The sequence below is a fragment of the Nerophis ophidion genome, linkage group LG08, assembly GCF_033978795.1.
Source record: "Nerophis ophidion isolate RoL-2023_Sa linkage group LG08, RoL_Noph_v1.0, whole genome shotgun sequence".
Taxonomy (NCBI): Eukaryota; Metazoa; Chordata; class Actinopteri; order Syngnathiformes; family Syngnathidae; genus Nerophis; species Nerophis ophidion.
The window spans coordinates 19,533,329-19,558,445 of NC_084618.1; the positions used below are offsets into that span (position 1 = coordinate 19,533,329).

The window sequence follows — 25,117 nt, forward strand, 5'->3', positions numbered from 1 at the left end:
TAAATGTAATTTGACATTTATTTAGGTATCAAATGTCATTTGTCATGAATATAATTAATATAAATGTACTTTGACGTTTATTTATTGATTATAAATGTCATTTGACATTTATTTATGTATTGTAAATATAATTCGACATGTATTTTGTCATTTTAAATTTCATTTGGCATTTATATATTTATTATAAATATCAGTTGACAGTTATTATAAATATCATTTGATATTTATTATAAATATCAGTTGATATTTATTATAAACGTAATTTGACACTTATTTAGGTATCATAAATGTCATTTGGCATGAATATATTTAATATAAATGTACTTTGACGTTTATTTATTCATTATAAACGTCATTTGACATTTATTTATGTATTGTAAATATAATTCGACATGTATTTTGTCATTTTAAATTTCATTTGGCATTTATATATTTATTATAAATATCGTTTGACATGTATTCATCTATTATAAATATCAGTTGACATTTATTATAAATATCAGTTGATATTTATTATAAATGTCATTTCATATTTATTATAAATCAATTTTGATATTTATTATAAATGTAATTTGACATTTATTATAAATATCATTTGATATTTGTTATAAATGTAATTTGACATTTATTTAGGTATCATAAATGTCATTTGGCATGAATATAATTAATATAAATGTACTTTGAGGTTCATTTATTCATTATAAATGTCATTTAACATTTATTTATGTATTGTAAATATAATTCGACATGTATTTTGTCATTTTAAATTTCATTTGGCATTTATATATTTATTATAAATATCGTTTGACATGTATTCATCTATTATAAATATCAGTTGACATTTATTATAAATATCATTTGATATTTATTATAAATATCATTTGATATTTATTATAAATATCATTTGATATTTATTATAAATCAATTTTGATATTTATTATAAATGTAATTTGACATTTTTTATAAATATAATTTGATATTTGTTATAAATGTAATTTGACATTTATTTAGGTATCATAAATGTCATTTGGCATGAATATAATTAATATAAATGTACTTTGACGTTCATTTATTCATTATAAATGTCATTTGACATTTATTTATGTATTGTAAATATAAATTGACATGTATTTTGTCATCATAAATTTCATTTGGCCTTTATATATTTATTATAAATATCGTTTGACACGTATTTATCTACTATAAATATGACAGTTATTATAAATATCATTTGATATTAATTATAAATGTAATTTGACATTTATTATACATATCAGTTGATATTTATTATAAATGTCATTTGAGATTTATTTATTTATTATCAATGTATTTCGACCTCTTAGCCAGAAGCACACAGACAAACAAACATGACATCAAACACGCTGTCCAACATGAAATAATCACAAATATTGATGTTTTCTTTCCATCTTTCGTGCCAGGGTTTATCGATCTGGCCCTGCTTTTATACCGTCATGCTCCATGAAGCGGAACGTAGTCTCGAGCGACATCATCAACACTCAATCATTGCTCTTGGCAGCTTGTCACGGAATTATTAAACCCTCAGTTGTGTTGTTGTGTCTTCCAGTGTCCATGTTGCAGCTTCTCGTGGTCACACTGACTGTTTGTCTGTCCTGCTGGCACATGGCGCCGACCCAACACTCAATGATGCTTCAGGTACTCTTTCTAGTATAGTACTACTTTCTGGGCCTGATGTAATTAGTACTACATTCTGGGCCTGATTTAATAGCACTACAATCTGGGCCTGATCTACCAAAAGTTTGCAGTAGGGCTTGCATGATTATTCCACATTGAGGTTTTAATTAGTGCGATAAACAACTGCAGCAGTTGGAGTTTTTTTTCTCATCCATCACCGGCATTTGAGTGACAGACAGGTTGGCCAATCAGAGTTGTTGAGCCTCGCTTCAAACAGGAAGAAAGAAGTCTCACTCTGCGCGTCGCTTGCAGCACCTCAGCACCTCCCTCTCAGTAGAATTAACTGAGCACAGCGAGCCCTCTTTTCACTCATCCAGTCTTTGTCAAGATAGGATGAATTTTAGCGATATAACGTAAATGAAAGGGAAGTTGAGGAATGCTCATCAAACACTTATTTGGAACATCCCAAAGGTGAACAGGCTCATTGGGAATAGGTGGGTGCCATGATTGCCTATAAAAGCACTAACAAGGATGGTGCGAGGGTCACCGCTTTGTGAACAAATGCAGGAGAAAATTGTCGATCATCGGTGTGTAAAGGATATCACCACATATGCTCAGGAACACTTCAGAAAACCACTGTCCGTAACTACAGTTTGTCGCTACATCTGTAAGTGCAAGTTAAAACTCTACTATATAAAGCGGAAGCCATTTATCAACAACACCCAGAAATGTTGCCGGCTTCGCAGAGTCCGAGCTCATTTAAGATGGACTGATGCAAACTGGAAAAGTGTTCTGTGGTCTGATGAGTCCACATTTCAAATTGTTTGTGGAAACTGTGGACGCAAAGAGGAAAAGAACCGTCCTGACTGTTATAGGTGCAAAGTTCAAAAGCCAGTATCTATGATGGTATAGGGGTGTATTAGTGCCCAAGGCATGGGTAACTTACACATCTGTGAAGGCACCATTAATGCTGAAAGGTACATGCAGGTTTTGGAGCAACATTTGTTGCCATCCAAGCAAGGTTATCATGGACGCCCCTGCTTATTTCAGCAAGACAATGCCAATACAGCGGCGATATTTGTAGTAAAAGAGTGCGGGTACGAGACTGGGCTGCCTGTAGTCCAGACCTGTCTCTCATTGAAAATGTGAAGCCTAAAATACGACAATGAAGACCCCGGATTGTTGAACAACTTAAGGTGTACATTAGGCAAGAATGGGAAAGAATTCCAGCGGAAAAGTTCAAAAATTGGTCTCCTTAGTTTCCTAAACGTTTACTGAGTGTTGTTAAAAGGAAAGGCCATGTAACACAGTGGTAAAAATGCCCCTGTGCCAACTTTTTTGCAATGTGATGCTGCCATTAAATTCCAAGTTAATCATTATTTGCAAAATAAAATTAAGTTTCTCAGCTCAAACTTTAAATATCTTGTCTTTGCAGCCTATTCAATTTATAATTTGTTGAAAAAGATTTGCAAATCATTGCATTCTGTTTTTATTTACGAATTACACAATGTGCCAACTTCACTGGTTTTGGGTTTTGTAGCTCAGACCAGAGTAAATCTCGTCCATTTGCATCTCCGTTGGCTCCTTCAAAAGTAACAAGTCTCTCTCCTCAGGTGTGAGTCCCTTACACCTGGCAGCCAGGAACAATCACGTGGAGTGCTGCAGGAAGCTCCTTCAGGTGACGACACCTTCAAGTCTGCTGTTAAGTGTGAGAGTTTAATGTTTGCAAACACTTCTACTTTCACTTTGACTCATCTTCCGGCAGAATAAATGTCCCGTGGACGCACTCGACGGCTCAGGAAGGACAGCTTTGCATCACGCTGGTAAGTCTTATCATTTGTTGTTTTTGGTGTTTATTTACTTCAGTCTAATTTATTTCATTTAGAATTAGTGTTTAATCTTGTAAAACATCATTTAGATTAATTCTAAATGTAAGCAATTACAATCGATACCTTAATACAAGTTGATATTAACATGCAAAAAATACATCGACACCTGCTTTTTAACATATGTATTATTATTATTATTATAACTATATATGTAATTATTGTCTACTTTCTTTTATTCCAGCTTTTAACATGAACATAAAATATGTATTATTATTATAAATATGTATGTAATTATTGTCTACTTTCTTTCATTCCAGCTCTAAACAGGATTATAGCATCTGTAGTATTATAATTATATATGCAACTTTGCCTACTTTCTTTATTCCAGCTCTAAACAGGAACATAACATAATAATAATAATAATAATAATAATAATACATGCAATTATTGTCTAATTTATTTTATTCCAGCTCTTAACAGTACCATAACATATGATTTATTATTATTTATATGTAATTGTTGTCTTCTTTCTTTTATTCCAGCTCTAAATAAAAACATAACATATGTTTTATTATTATTTATATGTAATTATTGTCTCCTTTCTTTCATTCCAGCTCTTAACAGGAACATAACACATGTATAATTGTTATTATATATGTAATTATTGTATACTTTCTTTTATTCCAGCTCTTAACAGGAATGGAAAATATGTATTATTATTATTATTATTATTATTACATATGTAATTATTGTCTACTTTCTTTCATTCCAGCTCTAAACAGGAACATAACATATGTAGTATTATAATTATATATGCAATTTTGTCTACTTTCTTTTATTCCAGCTTTAAACAGGAACCTAACATAATAGTAATAATTATTATTATTGTTAATATTATTATTATATATGTAGTTATTGTCTACTTTCTTTTATTCCAGCTCTAAACGGGAACATAACACATGTATTAATATTTGTTATTATTATTATCATTATAATTATTATTTTTATTTTTTATTATAATTATTATTGTTTACTTTATTTCATTCTAAATAGGAACATAACATATGTATTATTATTATTTATATATAATTATTGTCTATGTTCTTTTATTCCAGCTCGGAACAGGAACATTACATACACATTATTATTATTATTATTATTATTATTATTATTATTATTATTATTATTATATTATAATACATGTAATTTTTGTCAAATTTATTTTAATCCAGCTCTTAACAGTAACATAACATATATGTTATTATTATTTATATGTAATTTTTGTCTCCTTTCTTTTATTCCAGCGCTAAACAGGAACATAACATATGTATTATTATAATTATTATTAATATTATTATTATTATTTGTATCTAATTATTGTTTACTTTCTTTCATTCCAGCTCTAAATAGGAAAATAACATAACATATGTATTATTATTATTCATATGTAATTTGTGTCTACTTTTTTTTATTCCAGCTCTAAACAGGAACATAACATATGTATTAATATTACTATTATTATTATTATTATTATTATTGTATATTTAATTATTGTCTACTTTCTTTCATTCCAGCTCTTAACAGGAGCATAAAATATGTATTATATTAATATTTACCGTATTTTTCGGACTATAAGTCGCAGTTTTTTTTTCATAGTTAGGCCAGGGGTGCGATGTATCCTCAGGAGCGACTTATGTGTGAAATTATCAACACATTACCGTAAAATATCAAATAATATTATTTAGCTCATTCACGTAAGAGACTAGACGTATAAGATTTCATGGGATTTAGCAATTAGGAGTGACAGCTTGTTTGGTAAACGTATAGTAAGTTCTATATGTTATAGTTATTTGAATGACTCTTACCATAATATGTTACGTTAACATACCAGGCACCTTCTCAGTTGGTTATTTATGCCTCATATAACGTACACTTATTCAGCCTGTTGTTCACTATTCTTGATTTATTTTACATTGCCTTAAAAATTTCTATTCTTGGTGTTGGGTTTTATCAAATACATTTCCCCAAAAAATGCGACTCATACTCCAGTGCGACTTATTTATGTTTTTTTCCCCTCCTTTATTATGCATTTTCGGCAGGTGCGATTTATACTCCGGAGCGACTTCTACTCCGAAAAATACGGTATATGTAGTTATTGTCTACCTTCTTTCATTCCAGCTCTTGGTGGGAAGATCCAGACTGTCCATTTTCTTTGTGAGCTGAAAAGTCCCGTCGACCTTAAAGATTCCGTACGTACTTTATTTATTCCTTTTCTTTCTGCTGAGTAACATTAGTACATGTCTGCACTTGTGTACTACTACTACTACTTTTTGGTATACACTGTGTTCATATATGTACTCCTACGACTACTCTATGTAGTACAGTGTGTACACAGTATATGTACTATTACTACTGAATAAAGTACACAATGTACACAGTATACATACTACTACTACTACTACTACTATGGAGGACAACGTGTACTGTGAGAACTGCATTGTCAAGCCGCAGACACGTGGTCTCCCTTATAGGGGCGACCAAATGTCTACTACATTTAGATGTTGTACCCCATTTAAATGTGCTATACAACATCTAAATGTCCTCCAATAAACACGCAATTTCTTCTATTTTACTAAAGTAATTTACCAAAGGTATACATGCTAGGCTGTAGGCATCTGCACAACAGTTAGGCACACAATAGCATACAAGCTAGACATAGGTAATAATCATTGAACAATAACATGTGACATTGGTCAATATAAACAAGTAATAATTGATTGTAGTTGCATAATACTTACACATACAAAGTTTCCAAGACATATTAGAAAGTATCCAGTAACAAACGTGTCCGTATCATTTAATTTACTGTTGTAATCCTATTGTGATAAATTATTTTGACCACAAAGGTGTTACAAAAAACAACAGTTATCACTCCACTTTGTCATGTCCTGGTGATCATGTTTAGTTTGGCTATGTTCTGTTTGGTTTTCGCACTCTGTCTGTTCCTGTTTTTTCACTCCCTCCTTTGTTTCCATGACAACCCATTAGTTTTCACCTGTCCTCATGTCACGCACCTGATTCATTTGGACTCGTGCACCTGTTGTTAATCACGCCACCTCTATTTAAGCCTGTAGTTGCCAGGCAGTCAGCCTGGCGACATCACCCTCTACAAACCCTTGTTAGTCATGCTGATGATCCATGCTGCTCTTTTTCATGCTCTTTTTTCGTTCAAAGTAAGTTTTCTTTATTCATGCCATAGTTTGCAAGTTTTGTTTTATGTCCATAGTTTTGCCTTTGTGGTAGTTTTGTTTTCTCAGCCAAGTTTTGAACCTCTGCTGAGAGCGCCTTTCGTTTGTTCCTTTTTTCGAGTTAAGATTAAAATCATGTTTTTAGATTCACGCCATGTCCGATCCAGTCGCTTTTCACCATGGGAAAACAAATCACACCAAAGTCCCCGTCTTGACACACTTCAACTTAAAGACAGAATAAGTCCATTCCAGACGGTTAATAATAACTATGTAAGTGTTTTTTATAACTACCATTGTTGTCTATTTGTCCCATTTCATTTGATCAAACATTTTCTAACATTCCACACTACTGAATAATACAAGAATGTACGATTGCTGCTGATATCGTATTGGACCATTATCAGTATCGGCCAATATTAAATGCTTTAATATGTGTATCACTTCAAAGTCATTTGTTATGAAAATATTCCAATGGAGTTTAACTTGAACTTGAAGAGTAAGTTCCTGATCCAGTTTCAAACTTTTCAAGTCCTCTCAGCCTATCCCAGTCAAGACCTTTGTTTGAGGTTAAAGGGCCCGTGTGAGGTTAGCTGAACATGAAATATCCCTGCAGCGGCGATACATGACACCAATCCACCCTAACTGTGGTGCTTCTTCACGGGCGTGTGTGATTTCTCTCAACACACAGCAATTGAACCTCCCACTGGTCTCTCCCACAGGACGGCTACGCCCCTCTGCTCCTGGCAGCCGCACACGGCCATGCTGAGGTGTGCAGCGTTCTGCTGGACCGTGGCGCCGACGTTGGCACTTGTGACAAGAGCGGCAGGTAGGCAGCCAACATGGACGCCACGAGGAGCACGGAGTGAACAACAACAACATGTTGCAGGACCGCCATGATGCTCGCCGCAGAGGCCAACGCTGTGTCCGTCAGCCAGGTTCTGGTCCAGCGAGGGGCGACCCTCTCCGCAGTGGACGCTCGAGGCCACGACGTAGTGCATTATGCGAACGCGTCCGCCAGCTGTGAGGTCAAAGCTGCACTCAGCGCTGCTCGCACGCAACAACTGTCTGGTGAGACCAACACAAAAATCAATATCAGTCATAATCATCACAATGAAGAATTAATACAATTATAATCATCATAATGTAGAATCAATATAATCATAATAAAGAATAACTATAATCATGATCATCATAATAAAGAGTCAATACAATCATAATCAACATCATGACGAACAATACAATCGGAATGAAGAATAGATACAATCTTAATCATCATAATTTAGAATAAATATCAATCATAATCACAGTAATCATGATGAAGAATCTAATCAAACATAATCATCATAATAAAGAATCAATATAATCATAATAAAGAATCAATGCAATCATAATCATCATAATGAATAATCAATACAACTACAATCATCTTAATGAAGAATCAATACAATCATAATCATCTTAATGAAGAATAAATACAATCATAATCATAATATTCATAATGAAGAATCAATACAACAATAATCATCATAGTAAAGAATCAATAGAATCATAATATTCATAATGATGAATCAACAAAATCATAATCATCATAATAAAGAATCAATACAGTCATTATAATCACAATTAAACATTTATACAATCATAATCATAATCTTCATAATGAATAATTGATACAATCATAATCATCATAACAAAGAATCAATAAAATCATTATAGTCATTATAAAGAATCAATATAATCATAATCATTGTAATGAAGAATAATCAATGCAGTCATAATCATCACTATGAAGAATCATTACAATCATGATTCTCATAATGAAGAATCAATACAAACAATCATCATAATGTAGAATCAATACAATCATAATCATCATAATAAAGAATCAATATAATCATAATCATAATAAAGAATCAATCTTATAATCATCATAATGAAGAATCAATACAATCATAATAGTCATAATAGGGAATCAATACAATCCTAATCAGCATAATGGAGAATCAATACAATCATACAAATCATAATAAAGAATCACTATAATCATGATCATCATAATAAAGAATCAATAAAATCATGATCATCATAATAAAGAATCAATAAAATCATCATAGTCATAATAAAGAACCAATATAATCATACTGATCATAATGAAGAATAATCCATACAATCATAATCATCACTATGAAGAATCATTACAATCAGAATCATCATAATGAAGAATCAATACAAACAATCAATCATCATAATGTAGAATCAATACAATCTTAATCATAATAAAGAATCGATATAATCATAATAAATAATCAATCTCATCATAATCATCATAATGAAGAATCAATACAATCATAATAGTCATAATAAAGAATCAATACAATCCTAATCAGCATAATGGAAAATCAATACAATCATACAAATCATAATAAAAAATCATTATAATCATGATCATCATAATTAAGAAGCAATATCATAATCATCATAATAAAGAATCAATATTATCATAATCATCATAAATAATAAATACAATCCTAATCATCATAATAAATAATCAATATTATCATAATAATAAAGAATTAATACAATAATATTCATCATAATGAATAATCAATGCAATCATAATCATAATACAGAATCAATATTATCATAAACATAATGAAGAATCAATAAACTCATCATCATTTTAATGAAGAATCAACACAATCATAATCATTATAATAAAGAATCAACACAATCATAATCATCATAATGAAGAATCAATACAATCATAATCATCATAATAAAGAATCAACACAATCATAATCATCATAATGAAGAATCAATACAATCATAATCATCATAATAAAGAATCACTATAATCATGATCATCATAATGGAGCTGTATGCCAGTGTTGCGCAATAGCTCATTTTGAGTGATTACAGCCAACGCTGACCCCTGCTGGACATACTTTGTCATTACTTAGGACGCCTCAATCGGTGTATGACTTATTATATTTTGGGAATTGAAAGCTCCACAAACACACTCTAGTGTTTTCACTAGCGACCAGCGATTTGAAATTATTTTTTCCTTAATTAAAAAAAACATTTGGAAGTAAAATAAACTATTTTTTTGCAAGCATAACATTTGTTTTTTAAATAAAAAACAAAAACAATTTTCAAGTATTAAAACCCTTTTCTTAAATTATGAAAATGATTGGCAAGTATTAAAACAATTATTTGCAAGAAAAAAAATATTTTTTGATTAAGTAAACGATTTGCAAATACCAAAACATTTTTTTTTTTAAATAAACGATTTTCTAGTTAAAACTTTTGCCAGTAATATTGTGCTCTGGCCACCTGTAATTCACACTCTACAACGACAGGTGGTGCTGCTGACTTGATTTTTTTATTCTTTTTATTTTTTTATTTGAACAAAATATTTTATTTTTATTTGCAGAAAAACTGTTTTACTTGTTGGCCGTGAGCAAAAACATGTTTGTGTGTTTGTGGTGCTTTGGCAGTAATTCCACTCCAAAATATTTCTTATTAATGATTTATGTTGTTTATTAAAATACCAACAATTATTATTAGCATTGGTATTATTATTGGATGACAATATACATAATTAGTCTTGAGTCATTGATAATTACTCTTGTTATTAATGAATGACAATATTCATAATTAGTAATTAGTCTTTGATAATTAGTAATGTTAATAATTAATGACAATATTCATAGGCAATATTGGTAATTGTTAATTGACAGTTAATGTTGTTATTAATGAATGACAATATTCATAGGCAATATTAGTAATTATTTTCTTGTGTCACATCCTTTGCAGATGTCACGTCGGCCAGAGGTGCTGCGGTAAGAACATGACTTTATTGACGTGCATGTCATCATGTTTATGTTTGTCGTAGTCATTATTAATAATTAATACACATATTAATTTTCATCATGTTTGTTCTGTTGTAGTCATTATTAATAATTCATATACATGTTCATTTTCCTCATGTTTATGTTTGTTGTAGTCAACATTAATAACCAATACATACTCCTTTTCATCATGTTTGTTGTAGTCACCATTAATAATTAATACACATATTCATTTTCATCAAGTTTATGTTTGTTGTAGTCATCATTAATAATTAATACACATATTAATTTTCATCATGTTTGTTTTGTTGTAGTCATTATTAATAATTCATATACATGTTCATTTTCCTCATGTTTATGTTTGTTGTAGTCAACATTAATAACCAATACATACTCCTTTTCATCATGTTTGTTGTAGTCACCATTAATAATTAATACACATATTCATTTTCATCAAGTTTATGTTTGTTGTAGTCATCATTAATAATTAATACACGTATTAATTTCATCAAGTTTGTTTTTTGTCGTCAACATTAATAATTAATACACATATTCAATTTCATTAGGTTTATTATTGTTGTAGTCAACATTGATCATTAATACACATATTAATTTTCATCATGTTTGTTTCAGTCAACATTAATAATTAATACACATTCGTTTTCATCATGTTCATGTTTGTTGTAGCCAACATATATTATTCATACACATATTCATTTTCATCATGTTTATGTTTGTTGTAGTCAACATTAATGATTAATATACATAATCATTTTCATCATGTTTATGTTTGTCTAAGTCAACATGAATAATAATACGTATTCATTTTCATCATGTTTATGTTTGTCTAAGTCAATATTAATAATTAATACATATGCATCTTTATCATGTTTATTTTTGTTGTAGTCAACATTAAAAACTAAAACATATTAATTTTCTTCATGTTTGTTTGTTGTAGTCAACATTAATAATGAATACATGTTCAATTTCATCCTGATTATGTTTGTTGTAGTCAACAGTAACAATTAATACATATTCAATTTCATCATGTTTCTGTTTGTCGTAGTCAACATTAATTCATAAAACATATTAATTTTAATCATGTTTATGTTTGTTGTAGTAAACATTAATATATGATACATATTCATTTTCATCATGTTTGTTTGTTGTAGTCAACATTAATAATTAATATACCTATTCATTTTCATCATGTTTGTTGTAGTTAACATTAATAACTAATACATATTCATGTTCATCATGTTTACGTTTGTTGTAGTCAACATTAATAACTAATACATATTCATTTTTATCATTTTTATGTTTGTTGTAGTCAAAAATAATCATTTTTACACATATTCATTTTCTTCATGTTTATGTTTGTCGTAGTCAACATTAATACGTGATACATATTCATTTTCATCATGTTTATGTTTGTTGTAGTCAACATTAATAATTAATATACATATTTTTATCATGTTTATTTTTGTTGTAGTCAACATTAAAAACTAAAACATGTTAATTTTCACCATGTTTATGTTTGTTGTAGTCAACATTAATAATTAATATGTATTCAATTTCATCATGATTATGTTTGTTGTAGTGAAAATTAATCATTCATACGCATATTCAACAGCATATTTCCTCGTATAGAAGTCAGAGTTTATTATTAGTTGGACTCTCCAGGGTTTTACGAGCTTGTTTTGGACTGTTGCAGAACGATGCAGCGAAAGAAACAGCAGCGGTTAATATTAACATTATTATTAGCATTTGTTATTTGTATTTCTTATTAGCATTAATTACTAACATTTTTATAACATTTCTTTTTAGCATTTCTTATTAACATTTTTTATGAGCATTTTTCATGAGTATTTCTTACTAGCATTTCTTATTAGCATTTTTTATTAAAACTTTTTTTTTTTAGCATTTCTTATTAACTGTTTTTATTAGCATTTTGTTATTAGCTTTTATTATTAGAATTTATTTTTCGCATTTTTTATTAGCATTTATAATTACCATTTTCTTATATCTGATTAGCATTTCTTATTAGCATTAATTAATTACATTTTCTTGAGCAGTTCTTCTTAGCGTTTCTTACTAGCATTTCTTATTAACATGTTTATGAGCATTTTTCATGGGCATTTCTTACTAGCATTTCTTAACGGCATTTCTTATTAAAACTTTTTTTTTTTTTAGCATTTCTTGTTAACAATTCTAATTAGCATTACTTATTACCTTTTATTATTAGAATTTATTTTTTAGCATTTCTTATTACCATTACTTCTTAGCCTTTGTTATTAGCATTTCTAATGAATAATTCTTATTAGCATTTATAAATACCATTTCTTATTACTATTTATTATTAGCATTTGTTATCAGTATTTATTATTAGTATTTCATATTTGTATTTATCATTAGCATTTATTATTAACATTTCTTACTAGCATTTCATATTATAATTTCTTATTCGCATTTATTATTAGCATTTCCTATTAGCATGAGTGTAATTAGTTGGGGGTACAAAAGGGCAAATAGAATAATTTCGTCATTTGTTATCAGCAATTCTTATTAGCCTTTATTATTATAATTTATTTTTAGAATTTTTATTAGCATTTCTAATGAACAATTCTTCTTAGTATTTCTTATTAGCATGTATAATTAGCATTTCTTATTAACATTTATTAGCATTTGTTATTAGCATTTCTTATTAACGTTTAATATCAGCATTCATTATTAACATTTCTTATTAGCATTTCATATTAGCATTTCTTGTTAATATTTATCATCAGCATTTTGTATTAACATTTCATATTAGCATTTATTATTAGTATAAGTGGAATTAGTCGGAGGTACAAAAGAGAAGAGATAAGGGCACTTTGACATTTGTTGTTTGAATATAGAGTGCAGAACAAATCAAATCCATGACTAGTATTAATACCAGTGAGTTGTTATTGCACCTGTGTGAGTGCAGCTTTACAGATGCCACGTTGGGCTGTGCACACGTCAGCAGAGGAGCATGTATGCTCGCGAGCAAGGAACGTTTCTGAGACGATGACTCCATGTTTTCAGCATTTTCCTCTCAATGATTGAATGTCCTTCAACTAGCTGCCACTCAACCAGCTTCTCTCTTGGCTCCTTAACCCCCCCCCCCCCCCCCCCCCCATAGCATGACGCAGTAGCTCTGCCAGGTGATGAGCAGGCGTCAACTCCAAAAAAACGCAAAGCACCTGCACCACCCATGAGTACTCTGCAGGTAGCGTATGTGCATGTCATGTTTGTGTGTCATGTCCTCTGTCCTATTAGTATTTAGCAGCTGAAATATTATCATATCATCATATCAATTTTGTCCTGCAGAAGTCTGCTCCTTCTTCTCCTTGCGTCTCGTCCAACAACAGCGACAAGAGGTCCAACTGTAAGGTCAGCAAAGGTCACACTGCACCGTCACTTCATCTTATCATATCTTATTACACATGTTCTATTACATTTCATTGTGCAGTATTTGTATGTAAGGCCCTTATTTTGATGTACATTGTGACATATTGTGTTGTTTTGGAATATTGCATATAGACATAAATATACAGCACATATATATATATATATATATATGTTTTTTAATGTATACCTTATTTCCTTGAATAGCCGCCGGGGCGCTAATTAATTTAAAACCTCTTCTCACTCCTGCGCTTATTCAAGGCATGCGGTAAAAGTAAGCAGGCGCTAATAGTTTTAAAACCTCTTCTCACCCCTGCGCTTACCAATGGCATGCAGTAAAAAATTGAGTGTAATAAAAAAAAAAATAAAAAAATAAAAAATTATTCTGCGGCCGCGGCCCGGTGGTTGGGGACCACTGGTTTACAACGTGTCATCGCGCCCACCTTCACACCATGCTATCTGCGTGATGCATGCATTTCGCTGCTTCTCATGCGAGAGTGCAATGCATACTTGGTCAACAGCCATACCGTTTACACTAAAAGTTGTGATATAAACAACTTAACACTCTTACTAATATGCGCCACACTCTGTGAACCCACACCAAACAAGAATAACAAACACATTTCGGGAAAACATCGACTCTGTAACACTTTATAAACGCAACATAAGAATTACCCAGAATGCCATGCATCTATGATTCTTGGCTATATTATACACGCGCCCCCAACCCCGCGCACGTCAACCGACGCACGGAGAGGGGGAGGGGGGGTTTGGTGCTAGCGGGGTGTATAATAAAGCCAAGAGTCATGGATGTGAAGTGAAGTGGAGTGAATTATATTTATATAGCGCTTTTCTCTAGTGACTCAAAGCACTTTACATAGTGACACCCAATATCTAAGTTACATTTAAAACAGTGTGGGTGGCACTGGGAGCAGGGGGGGTAAAGTGTCTTGCCCAAGGACACAACATCAGTGACTAGGATGGCGGAAGCGGGAATCGAACCTGCAACCCTCAGGTTGCTGGCACGGCCACTCTACCAACCGAGCTATACATGGCATTCTGGGTAATTATTATGTTGCGTTTATAATGTGTTACAGAGCCGATGTTCTCCCGAAATGTGTTTGTTATTCTTGTTTGGTGTGGGTTCACAGAGTGTGGCGCATATTAGAAAGAGTGTTAAAGTTGTTTTATGTCACAACCATCAGTGTGATCTGTATGGCTGTGGAACAAGACCCCTGGTTTACACATAGTAAAAGCAAAATAAAACTCCTCCGCCATTTTGAAAGTGACGACCAGGGAAGCGTCACTCGTGAGTCACGAATTTGACCCGGCGGTTAAAGTAAGCATGCGCTAATAAATTTGGGGAGCGAGTTTGACCCGGCAGTAGTTCAAGGCGGGCGCATATTACATCCCCGGCGGCTATTCAAGGAAATACGGTATATATATATTCATATATACATTTTCACATATATACACGCATGTACTGTATATACAGTCGTGGTCAAAAGTTTACATACACTCTTAAAGAACATAATGTCATGGCTGTCTTGAGTTTCCAAAAATTTCTACACATTTTTTTTTTGTGATAAGAGTGATTGGAGCAAATACTTGCTGGTCACAAAAAAAACATTCAGGAAGTTTGGTTCTTTTATGAATTTATTGTGGGTCTACTGCTGGGTCAAAAGTATACATACAGCAATGTTAATATTTGATTACATGTCCCTTGGCAAGTTTCACTGCAATAAGGCGCTTTTGGTAGCCATCCAGAAGCTTCTGGTTGAATTTTTGACCACTCCTATATTTTTCTTTCTGATTAGAAAAAAATATATATTTTTGTCTAAATGGAAAAAAAATATATATTTTTTTGTCTAAATAGAAAAAATGTGTATATATTTTTCTGTCTGAATGGAAAAAAATTATATATTTTTCTGTGAAAATGTAAAAAAAATAATATATTTTTCTTTCTAAATGGAAAAAAATAATATATTTTTCTGTCTAAATAGAAAAAATTAATATATATTTTTCTGTCTGAATGGAATTTTTTTTTTTTTCTGTCTAATTGGAAAAAATATATATTTTTCTGTAAAAATGTAGAAAAAATTATATATTTTTATATCTAAATGTAAAAAAATTATATATTTTTTTGTCTAAATGGGAAAAAAGAATAGATTTTTCTGTCTCAATGGAAAAATATATATATTTATATTTTTCCATCTAAATAGAACAAAGTGAATATATTTTTCTGTCTAAATTTAAAAAAGGAATATGTTTTTCTATCTAAGTAGGAAAAATAACTATATTTTTATTTCTAACTGGAAAAAAGAATACATGTTTCTGTCTAAATGGAAACAATGCGTATCATTTTCTGTCTGAATAGAAAAAAACGATATACATTTCTGTCAAAATAGAAAAAAGGAATATATTTTTCTGTCCAAATAGAAAACAATATTTTTTCTGTCTAAATGAAAAAAAATCTATATATTGTTTTGTCTAAATGGAAAAAAAGAATATATTTTTTTCTGTCTAAGTGCAAAAAAATTATATATTTTTCTGTCTAAATGAAAAAAATATATATATTTTTATGTGTAAATGAAAAAAATAAATACCGTATATTTTTCTGTCTAAAAGGACAAAAAGAAAATATTTTTCTGTGTCAATGTAAAAAATGATAATGTTTGTAAGTCTAAAAGGAACGAACAATATATTTTTCCGTCTAAATAGAAAACATTTAATATATTTTTCTGTCTAATGTAAAAAAATGAATATGTTTTTCTGTCTAAATGGAGAAAAAAAAACTGTATTTTTCTTTCTAAATGGAAAAAATAATATATTTTTCCGTTTGAATAGAAAAAACTAAATATATTTTTCTGTCTAAAGGGAAAAAATGAATATCATTTTCCGTATAAATAAAAAAAAATGAATAAAATATTATTTTGGGGTGGAAAACATTTATATAATTTTCTGTCTAAATTAAATAAAATAATTATATTACTCTGTCTAAATGGAAAAAAGGAAAACAATTTTCTGCCTGGATGGAAAAAATAACTATATTTTTCTTTCTGAATGGAAAAAAGAATATATTTGTTGTCCAAATGGAAAAAATATATATAATTTTCCGTCTAAATAGAAACAATTAATACATTTTTCTGTCTAAATGTAAAAAAATATTTTTTTCTGTCAAAATGAAAATAAAAGAATATGTTTTTTCTGTTTTTAATTAGATAAAAGGAAAATCTTTTTCTGTGTAAATGTAAAAAAAAGGAATACCGGTATGTTTTTCTGTCTAAATAAAAAAATAATATTTTTTTCCGTCCAAATAGAAAACAATAAATATATTTTCTGTCTAAATGTAAAAAAAGGAATATGTTTTTCTGTCTAAATGGAAACAATAACTGTTTCTTTCTGAATGAAAAAAAATATATATCTTTGCGTCTAAATAGAAAAAATAAAAAATATTTTTCTTTCTAAATAGAAAAATTATTATAATTTTCCGTCTAAATCGAAAAAATTCATGTAATTTTCTGTTTAACCGGAAAAAATTTATATAATTTTCTGTTTAAGTGGAAAAAAATTAAAATATATTTTTGTCTAAATAGAATAAAATAATTATATTTTTCTGTCTAAATGGAAAAAAGGAATATAGTTTTCTGTCTAAATGGAAAAAAATATATATATGTGTCTGTCTAAATGGAAAAAAGGAATACACTTAGTAAGAAAAGATGTACTTGATTATTTCCAGGCTGTATAAAATGAATTGGGTTTGAGTCTGACACACATGACGTAAATGATTATGGTTCCCCTTCTCACCGCCCCCTCCCTCTTCCTCTTTAAAGGAGGACGAAGCTGGCGACGAGGACCACAGAACAATGTTGCAGGAGACGATGGACGACTCGAGGAGCGCGGCAGCTTGTCCTGAAGCGGACGTCCAGGTGATGAAAACAAACGCTCAAAGCTGGTTTATATGTAGATAATCATTTGTTTTATTTCAACATTCTCTGTTTTCTTGAAGTTGTAGCTCATGTTCATTGGGACGTAACAATCCTATTTCTTTGTGAAAGATTCATATTTCGTGCGTTTGAAAGCAACTTTTGGTCTTGTGAGCCGAGCTCGTTCAGCATTCTTGGAGGTCCAAGCCAGACTTGCGTGTCAGGACTTGTCTTCAGTTTCCTGACTGGCTGCCATGGTCTCACTTCTGCTGTCTTCTCCTGGAAGCCTGCAAGAAATTAGAACAATAGTACAAATAATCACGTGTATTGCAGGTGGAGCCTGCGTCTTCTTCTGCTCTCGTCTCGGCCCTGCAGGACCACGTCAGCCTGCTCACTATGGAAAACCAGCAGCTGGCGGCAAAACTCGAGGTAGCGTGACAAAGTACTGACTGGAGGATGTTCATACCTTTCTTTTGTTGACTTGTGCATGTAAGACGGGCAAAATATGCTTTAATCAAGAGGAGAGTGAGGGCAGCATAAAAAGAGGCCTTTAACAAAAAATATATCAAAAATTTACCGCATTTTCTGGACTATAGATCAACTGGTATATAAGTTGCACCTACCAAGTTGTAGAAGAAAAATGTTCCCCGTTTATTATTATTATTATTATTATTCATTATTCATATCATTCATACATTGTGAAATTAGTAATTAACACATAAATATTTTTTATTTACATACCTTCATTGTTTCCAAACGGTGTCTGTAACAGGGCAGTAAAATGGGGGATCAAACAAAAAAGAAGTCATCGGTGACGTTTTGGTGAATTTACAAAAGCATTTGTGAAACTGAAACAACACAGAAAGAATGCTATTGTAAGTGAATAATACTAACACAGACACTTGCAAACATGTTCCCATATTAGCTAATGCTAACAACGCTAGCTTTAATGGCATTACGATACCGGGTACAAAATATGCATGAAAACACTCCTACAGACATCACACATGGGATGCTTTAGTAAGTAAGAATTGTTTTAGTTACATTGTAAAACTTAGAAACGTTGCTTGGAGTGATGCATATGAGTATTATTATTATTATTTACATCTTTATTTACATATAGCACCAATTATTTTATTATTATTATTATTACAAATAAACATTGTTTTGTCATTATTTTTATGTTTTGATATTATTATTACTTGTATTATTACTATCATTTTTACTATTATGATAATAGTAATAATCATTACCATTATTACTCATCGTATTATTATCATTATTTTATTGTTATTATTAATAATATTAATATTAATACTACTATTATTATGAATACCATTGTAATACTTATTAACAATACTATCATTATTAATATTATTATTACAAATATTGTTATTATTAATACTAATATTGTCGTTATTGTTATTTCTAGTATTACTATTAGTACTGTTATTATTTTATTAATATTACCGCTATTATTATTATTATTACTATTATTACGATCATTATTACTATTAGTAATACTAATAGTATTACTAATAGTAACAATAATGATAATAATAATTACCATTATTATTATCATTATTGTTACTCTTAGTAATACAATTACTAATAGTAATAATAGTAATAATAATACTAACATTGTTAGTATTATTACTAACAATGTTAGTAATAATACTAACATTGTTGTTATTATTACTAATATTATTGTTGTTATTGTTATTACTATTATTTCTATTGATACTATTATTGGTGTTGTTATTGTTATTACTATTATTTCTATTGATACTATTATTATTTTATTGATTTTATTATTATTATTATTATTACTGCTACTACTAATAATATTATTATTGGTACCATTAGTATTAATATGAAAAATATAAGTATTATTATTATTATTACTAATATTATTGTTAGTATTGTTTTTATTATTTTTATTGTTATTATAATTATTATTATTACTATTCAGATCTGTATTTACACCAATTACATATAGCACCGATTATTATAATTATTATTATTATGTTTTATTATTATTATTACTACTACTATTATTAATACTATTATAATTATTATTAGCATTATAGTCAGTTATTTTTACTATAACTAATATTGCTATTATTATTATTTTTTGGGTATTATTATTATTAATACCAATATAATTATTATTACTACTATTATTGATACTATTACTATTATAATTATTATAAGTATTATAATTATTATTACTATTACAAATATTGATATTATTTTATTGTTATTATTAATAATAATACCAATATCATTACTCATTATTTTTATTATTACAAGTATTATTATTAATGTTATTGATTTTATTACAAGTATTATTATTACTATTATTATTATTATTATTATTACTACTATTATTATTATTATTATTATACACAGAGTAGGTGGATTAAGACCCTTTTTGGAGGACGATTGTTCAGCGGTGCTTCTTGTTCACAGACACTTTGGTCCCTGCATGGAAGCGAGCAGCTGAAGGACAGCAGCCGTCCTGACAGCAGGACCTCCAACTCCTCCGTCCATTCCACGCGGGACCACGCAGAGCTCGCCGAAATGGTTCCGCCGGAGGACGAAGGGAGGAGGAAGAGCTGCGAGGAGATCCTGCTGCTAAGACAGACGCTGGACAAGGTCCAAGCTGAGCTGCTGGAGAGCAGAGAGGAAAACTGCCGGCTTCAGGCTCAGCTGAGAGCTGGAGAAGAGGACGACGGAAGGAGCAAAGGAAAGGAGGAGGAGTTGCTGGAGAGCTTGGCGGAGCTTCAGGCCAAGCTGAGCGACACACAGGAGAGATACCACCATGCTGTGGAGGAGCTGAGAGGTCATGCGGAAGGCGCCGGAACGTCCTTGCTGGAGCAGGAAGTCCTACATCTGAAGGCACAGCTGCTCCGTGAGCAGCAGGACGTCGCTCAGCGCGTCGGAGAGCTGGAGGGGGAGCTGAAGAAGGCGGAGGAGCAGAGACGGGCGTTTGAGGAGCAAGCGCAGAGCATGGAGGAGACGTACAAGGAGGCGCAGGAGGAGATCAGCCTTCTGCAGGTAAGGAACTCTCACTCTCCGCTTACATGAGCGCGTCATCCCCGCTTCTTGCTGTCGGCTAGGAGGCCCTGCGAGGAACCGTCCCTGTGGAGGCGGCCGCCAAGGACTTCCAGGACATGAAGACGGAGCTCAACCAGGTCATCTGTGGCCTCCAGCGCCGCCTGGTGGAGCTGTCGCACTCCTACAGCCAAACCAGGGCGCAGCTGGGCGCCGCCCACAAGCAGCTGGAGGACGGCGACCGGCCCGCGTCTCCTCCCTCGGACCAGGAGGACCTGGCGGGCAGGCTGGAGGAGCTGCAGGCGCTGCTGGCGGACACGCAGGACAAGCACGCCGAAGCTCTGAAGGAGATTTCACAGCTGAGGATGGAAGCCGAGGTTCAGGTGCAGAGCTCCGTGTCCCTCGGCGACCACACTCGGGTGATGTCGTCTCTGGGGAACGCCGTCAAGGAGCTGGAGAGCGAATCGGAAGCTCTGAAGGCGCAGCTCCGCCAGAAGACCTTGCAGGTGGACACTCTGCAGAACAGGTGAGCGAGGGAAGCCAGCGCCCGGAAGGTGTTCTTAGGTGTAAACGTGTTGTTGTTGTTGTCCTCCAGGCTGGAGGCCGACAAACAATCGGAGGACGTCATCTCCTTGGAGGAGCACAATAAGATTGGAGAGCAGCTTGAGGGCCAAGTGAGCCACCTGACGCAGCTCCTCCAGGAGGCCCTCAGGAAGCAGGATGAGATGGCGCTGGAGGCTGCAGATGCCTGGCAGATGGTGAGGAGCTGCTTGTTGTTGCAGGAACTGATCAATGCCAAGTGTGAGCCTTATTATTATCGATAGCATTGTTATTACCATCATTATTATTATTATCTTTTTAAATTATTATTAATACTATAATTCTCATTATATTATATTTTTTGCATTATTATTACTATCATTATTATTACATTGTTATTATTATTATCATTATTATTACATTGTTATTATTATTATGATTAGCATCATTATTACTGTCATTATTATTATTATTATTATAATAATTATTATTACTATCATTATTATTTTTTGTATCATCATTATTGTTGTTATTATCATTATTATCATGTTATTGCTATCATTATTATATTTCATCACTACTATTATTATTACTATTATTAAATTATTATTATTATCACTATCATTATTATCATTATTATTACTGTCATTATTATTATTATATTTTATCATTATCATTATCATTGTTATTATTATTATTATCTTTTGTATCATCATCATTATTAGTTTGACTATTTTATCATTTTATCATCATCATCGTCATCGTCATCATCATCATTATTATTATTATTACTATCATAATTATTATTAATATAATTATCATTATTGTTATTATTATCATTATATTACTATAATTACCATTATTATTATCATTATTATTACTATCATTATTATTATTATTATATTTATTATTATTTTGTATCATTATTTGTACTATTATTATCATTATTATTACTATCATTATTATTATTTTTATTATTACTATTATTGTTATTACTACCATCACTGTTATATCATAATTATTATTATTTTTATTATTATTATAAATATTATTATCATTATTAGGACTATTATTATTTTATTATTTAAATCATTATTATTATTACTCATATTATATAGAATTATTATTATTATTATTTTCACTATTACTGCATGTATGAATGAGATTGATGTGTCCAAAAAGGGGCGGGACTACAGAGCGGAGCGTGACCTCCTGCAGGAGCAGCTCACGTCCACTGAGAAGGACAAGCAGAGTTTGAGTGACAGCTTGCGTGCGTCCCAGGATGCAATTCTGCAGCTCAAAGTTGTGGTGGAGAAACATGTGGCCTCTGAGCGCGACAAGAACAAGCGGGTGGGTCACCTCCTCCTCCTCCTTCTCATCCTTTTTCATCTTGTCCTTCTCCTTCTTCATCTCCTTCTCCTCCTCCTTCTTCATCTTCTTCTCCTCCTTCTTTTTCTTCTTCTCCTCATTCTTCATCGTCTTCATCTTCTCCTTCTTCTTCACCTTCTTCTCCTTCTCCTCTTTCTTCATCTTCTTCTCCTTCTCCTCCTTCATCTTCTTCTTCTCTCTTCAGCTCCTCCTTCTTCATCTTCTTCTTCTCCTTCTCCTCCTCCTTCATCATCTTCTTCTTCTTCTTCTTCAACTCTTCCTTCTTCTTCTTCAGCTCCTCTTCCTTCTTCTTTAGGTAGAGTGGCCGTGCCAGCAACTTGAGGGTTGCAGGTTCGATTCCCGCTTCCGCCATCTTAGTCACTGCCGTTGTGTCCTTAAGCAAGACACTTTACCCACCTGCTCCCAGTGCCTCCACACTGGTTTAATTGTAACATAAATATTGGGTTTCACTATGTAAAGCGCTTTGAGTCACTAGAGAAAAGCGCTATATAAATATACTTCACTTCACTTTTTCTTCTTCTTCTTCTTCTTCTTCTTCTCTCTTCAGCTCATCCTCCTTGTTTTTCTTCTTCAACTCCTCCTTCTTCTTCAGCTCCTCCTTCCTTCTTCAGCTCCTCCTTTCTTTTTCTTCTTCTTCTTCTTTCTTCTCTTCTCCACCTCTTGCTCCTCTTTCACCTCTTTTTCCTCCTACTCCACCTCTTTCTCCCTCAGCTCCTCCTCCTTTTTCTTCTTCTTTTTCTTCAGCTCCTCCTCCTCCTTTTTCTTTGTCTTCTTTCTCCTCCTTCTCCTCCTCATCCTCCTCCTCCTCTTCTTCTTCTTCTTCTAATCCTCCTTCTTTGGCTCTTCTTTCTTCTTCTTCTTCTCTCTTCAGCTCCTTCATCTTCATCTTCTTCTTCTTCTTCTTCTTCTTCTTCTTCTCTCTTTAGCTCCTCCTCCTTCTTCTTCTTCTTTTTCTACTCACTTCAGCTCACCCTTCTTCTTCTTCTTTTTCTTCTTCTCCTTCTTCTTCTTCATATCCTCCTGCTCCTTCTTCTTTCTTCTTCTCCTCCTCTACCACATCTCTCTCTCCTTCTCTTTCTTCTTTTCATTCTTCTCCTCTTTCTCCTTCTTCTTCTTCCTCTTCTTTTTCCTCTTCTTCTTTTCTTCTCTCTTCAGCTCCTCTTCCTCTTTCTTCTTCTTATCTTCCTCCTTTTCTTCCTCCCCTTCTTCTCTCTTCTCCTCCTCCTCTTCCACATCTTTGTCATTTTTCTTCTTCTATTTTTCTTCTTCTTCTTCTTCTTCTTCTTCTTCTTCTTCTTCTTCTCCCTTTTCACCTTCTTCTTATTGTCATTGTTCTTCGTCTTCTTTTCCTTCTCCTTCTCCACTTTTGCTCTCCTCCTCCGGTGTCGTTGAAGAAGGTCGGTCAAAGGTGTGTCGTTTTTGTCCCGCAGATAGACGACCTCTCCCGGGAAGTCAACAAGCTGAAGGACGCCTTGAACAGCCTATCACAGCTCTCCTACAGCTCGGCCCCGCCCACCAAGCGGCAGCAGCTGGAGAACATGCAGCAGCAAGTCAAACATCTGCAGTACCAACTGGCTGTAAGATTTTTACATATTCACACACCCATGTCACGGCAGACCTCACTCATTACCGCTCGATAAGATCTTTTATTGGCGAATCGATCGCCATTTTCCCCTTAATATACTTAAATGTGGCACACCGCCACGGAAAAAATAAGTTTTTTTTTTTTTACTTTTTAACTTTTATTGCCAATCTTAGGATAACAAACAGCCCAAATACAGCAGGTTTTACGCACAAGTACACTTCTTTGATCTCTGCCAATCCACTCTTGAGGCATGGGAGGTGTGTTGGTTGTGTTAAAAACAGTTGTTGTGTAAAGGACAGGTGTTGTGTTAAAGACAGGTGTTGTGTTAAAGGCAGGTATTGTGTTAAAAGACAGGTGTTGTGTTAAAGACAAGTGTTGTGTTAAAGACAGGTGTGTGAAAGGCAGGTGTTGTGTTAAAGGCAGGTGTTGTGTTAAAGGCAGGTGTTGTGTTAAAGGCAGGTGTTGTGTTAAAGACAGGTGTTGTGTTAAAGACAGGTGTTGTGTTAAGGACAGGTGTTGTGTTAAAAACAGGTGTTGTGTTAAAGACAGGTGTTGTGTTAAGGACAGGTGTTCTGTTAAAGACAGGTGTTGTGTTAAGGACAGGTGTTGT

General features: G+C 32.2%; 1 protein-coding gene across 1 annotated transcript in view; it reads left to right on the forward strand.

The window, feature by feature from the left end:
* Positions 1–25,117, forward strand: part of rai14 (retinoic acid induced 14) — a 91,629-nt gene that overhangs the window by 62,616 nt on the left and 3,896 nt on the right. Inside the window, exons 4-19 of the mRNA XM_061907958.1 lie at positions 1,586–1,674; positions 3,267–3,331; positions 3,419–3,476; positions 5,661–5,731; positions 7,450–7,556; positions 7,617–7,798; positions 10,547–10,572; positions 13,745–13,831; positions 13,933–13,995; positions 17,844–17,939; positions 18,270–18,365; positions 20,409–20,996; positions 21,059–21,519; positions 21,589–21,751; positions 22,716–22,883; positions 24,353–24,499. Coding sequence (XP_061763942.1) covers positions 1,586–1,674; positions 3,267–3,331; positions 3,419–3,476; positions 5,661–5,731; positions 7,450–7,556; positions 7,617–7,798; positions 10,547–10,572; positions 13,745–13,831; positions 13,933–13,995; positions 17,844–17,939; positions 18,270–18,365; positions 20,409–20,996; positions 21,059–21,519; positions 21,589–21,751; positions 22,716–22,883; positions 24,353–24,499 — 2,467 coding nt within the window. The remainder of the gene's footprint in view (positions 1–1,585; positions 1,675–3,266; positions 3,332–3,418; positions 3,477–5,660; positions 5,732–7,449; positions 7,557–7,616; positions 7,799–10,546; positions 10,573–13,744; positions 13,832–13,932; positions 13,996–17,843; positions 17,940–18,269; positions 18,366–20,408; positions 20,997–21,058; positions 21,520–21,588; positions 21,752–22,715; positions 22,884–24,352; positions 24,500–25,117) is intronic.